At 51.5% G+C, this 1,814-nt stretch overlaps 1 protein-coding gene across 1 annotated transcript in view; it reads right to left on the minus strand.

Annotated features, from left to right (window-relative positions):
* Nucleotides 1-911: 911 nt before the first annotated feature.
* Nucleotides 912-1,814, minus strand: part of LOC105001439 (olfactory receptor 5-like) — a 1,427-nt gene continuing 524 nt past the window's right edge. Inside the window, exon 2 of the mRNA XM_010857704.1 lies at nt 912-1,505. Coding sequence (XP_010856006.1) covers nt 912-1,505 — 594 coding nt within the window. The remainder of the gene's footprint in view (nt 1,506-1,814) is intronic.

Here is a 1,814-nt window from a genome sequence, read left to right on the forward strand (position 1 = left end):
TGTAGTATAATGTATTTTATCCATTCACTTTTGATGGACACTTAGGTTGTTTCTGTTTTTTATTACAAAGATGTAAAGAATATCATTGTATGTATTATCTATTTCTACATGTCGGAACATACAGAAAGACTGGGGAGATATTTATCAGTTTTCTAGGAATAAACTGATGGGGTTGTTAAACCTGCATTTCTCCCTTTACTAGTAAATTTAAGCATCTAGTCATGTGAGTTGCCAGTCAATTACAGCTCATCTTTGATGACCTGCTTTCTTGTGGACATTGCTCACTTTTCAAAGGGTAATTCAGAGTTTGCTATTGATTGCTATAATAATCAATCAATAGCAATCAGTATATATTGATTGCTAATGTCTAGTATGGGAAATCTATTTCTCCAGCATTTTACTTTCCTTTGATATTATGGCATTTGGAATCATGAAACATTTAAATTAAAACATGTTGTTGTTCAGTCCCTAGATTTGTTGGAGTCTCTGAGACCCCATGGACTATAGCCCCCCGGGTTCCTCTATCCTCCACTATCTTCCAGAGCTTGCTCAAATTCATGTACATTGAGTGGGTGATGCTAGCTATCCATCTCATCCTCTGGAGCCCCCTTCTCCTTTTGCCTGCAATCTTTCCCAGCATCAGGGTCTTTTCCAGTGAGTCCACACTTTGCATCAGATGGCCAAAGTATTGGCGCTTCAGCATCAGTCCTTCCAATGAATATTCAGGATTGATTTCCTTTAGGATGGACTGGTTGGATCTCCTTGCAGTCCAAGGGACTCTCAGATGATACCACTCTAAGGGCAGAAAGTGAGGAGGAACTAAAGAACCTCTTGATGAGGGTGATAGAGGAGAGTGAAAAAGTTGCCTTCATTCGGGACGTGAGGAGGGGTCTAACTTCCCAAGGCCAGGATCAAGTCCAGCGGAGAGTTCTGAGCAGGGCCGCGTGGACCTCCCTGTTCCGCAGGCAGTAGATGACTGGATTGCACATGGGTGGGGCCACCGTGTAGACGACCGACAGCAGCTTGTTGAGGTCCATGGATCTGATGCGGCTGGGGCGGCAGTAGATGAAGAGGGCTGCCGAGTAGAAGATGCCCACCACCACCAGGTGGGAGGCGCAGGTGGAGAAGGCCTTGCGCCGGGCGGCGGCCGAAGGCATGCGGAGCACCGCCACCCCGATGGCCGAGTAGGAGGCCAGGGAGACCAGCAGCGTCCCGCAGAAGATGACGATGGCCGAGAGGAAGTCCACCAGCTCGGTCAGGGCCACGTGGCTGCAGGACAGGTTGAGCAGCGGGGAGACGTCACAGAAGAAGTGGTTGAGGACGTTGGGGCCGCAGTAGGACAGGCTGGCGATGCACACTGTCTTGGCCACCGAGACCAGCAGCCCACCAAGCCACGAAGTCCCGGCCAAGCCCAGGCAGACCTGGGGCCGCATGAGCAGCGGGTAGTGCAGTGGGCGGCAGATGGCCACGTAGCGGTCATAGGCCATGGAGGCCAGGAGGGTACACTTGGTGCTAATGAGGGAGATGAATAAAAAAAGCTGAATCAGGCAGGCTGTGAAGGGCACGTGGTAGGGTCCCGTCCACAGCCCCGCGAGCAGGCTGGGCATGGTCACTGACACGTAGCACATCTCCAGGCAGCTGAGGTTGCCCAGGAAGAAGTACATGGGCTTGTGGAGCTCGGTGTGGCTGCAGACGAGGAAGACGATGAGGGCGTTCTCCAGGAGGGTCAGCAGGTAGAGGGGCAGGAAGACGGCAAGCACCACGACCCTCACGCCTTGCCTGGCAGACAGACCCAGCAGGATAAACTCTTGCAC

The sequence above is a fragment of the Bison bison genome, unplaced genomic scaffold (genome assembly GCF_000754665.1).
Source record: "Bison bison bison isolate TAMUID 2011002044 unplaced genomic scaffold, Bison_UMD1.0 scf7180017864383, whole genome shotgun sequence".
NCBI lineage: Eukaryota > Metazoa > Chordata > Mammalia > Artiodactyla > Bovidae > Bison > Bison bison.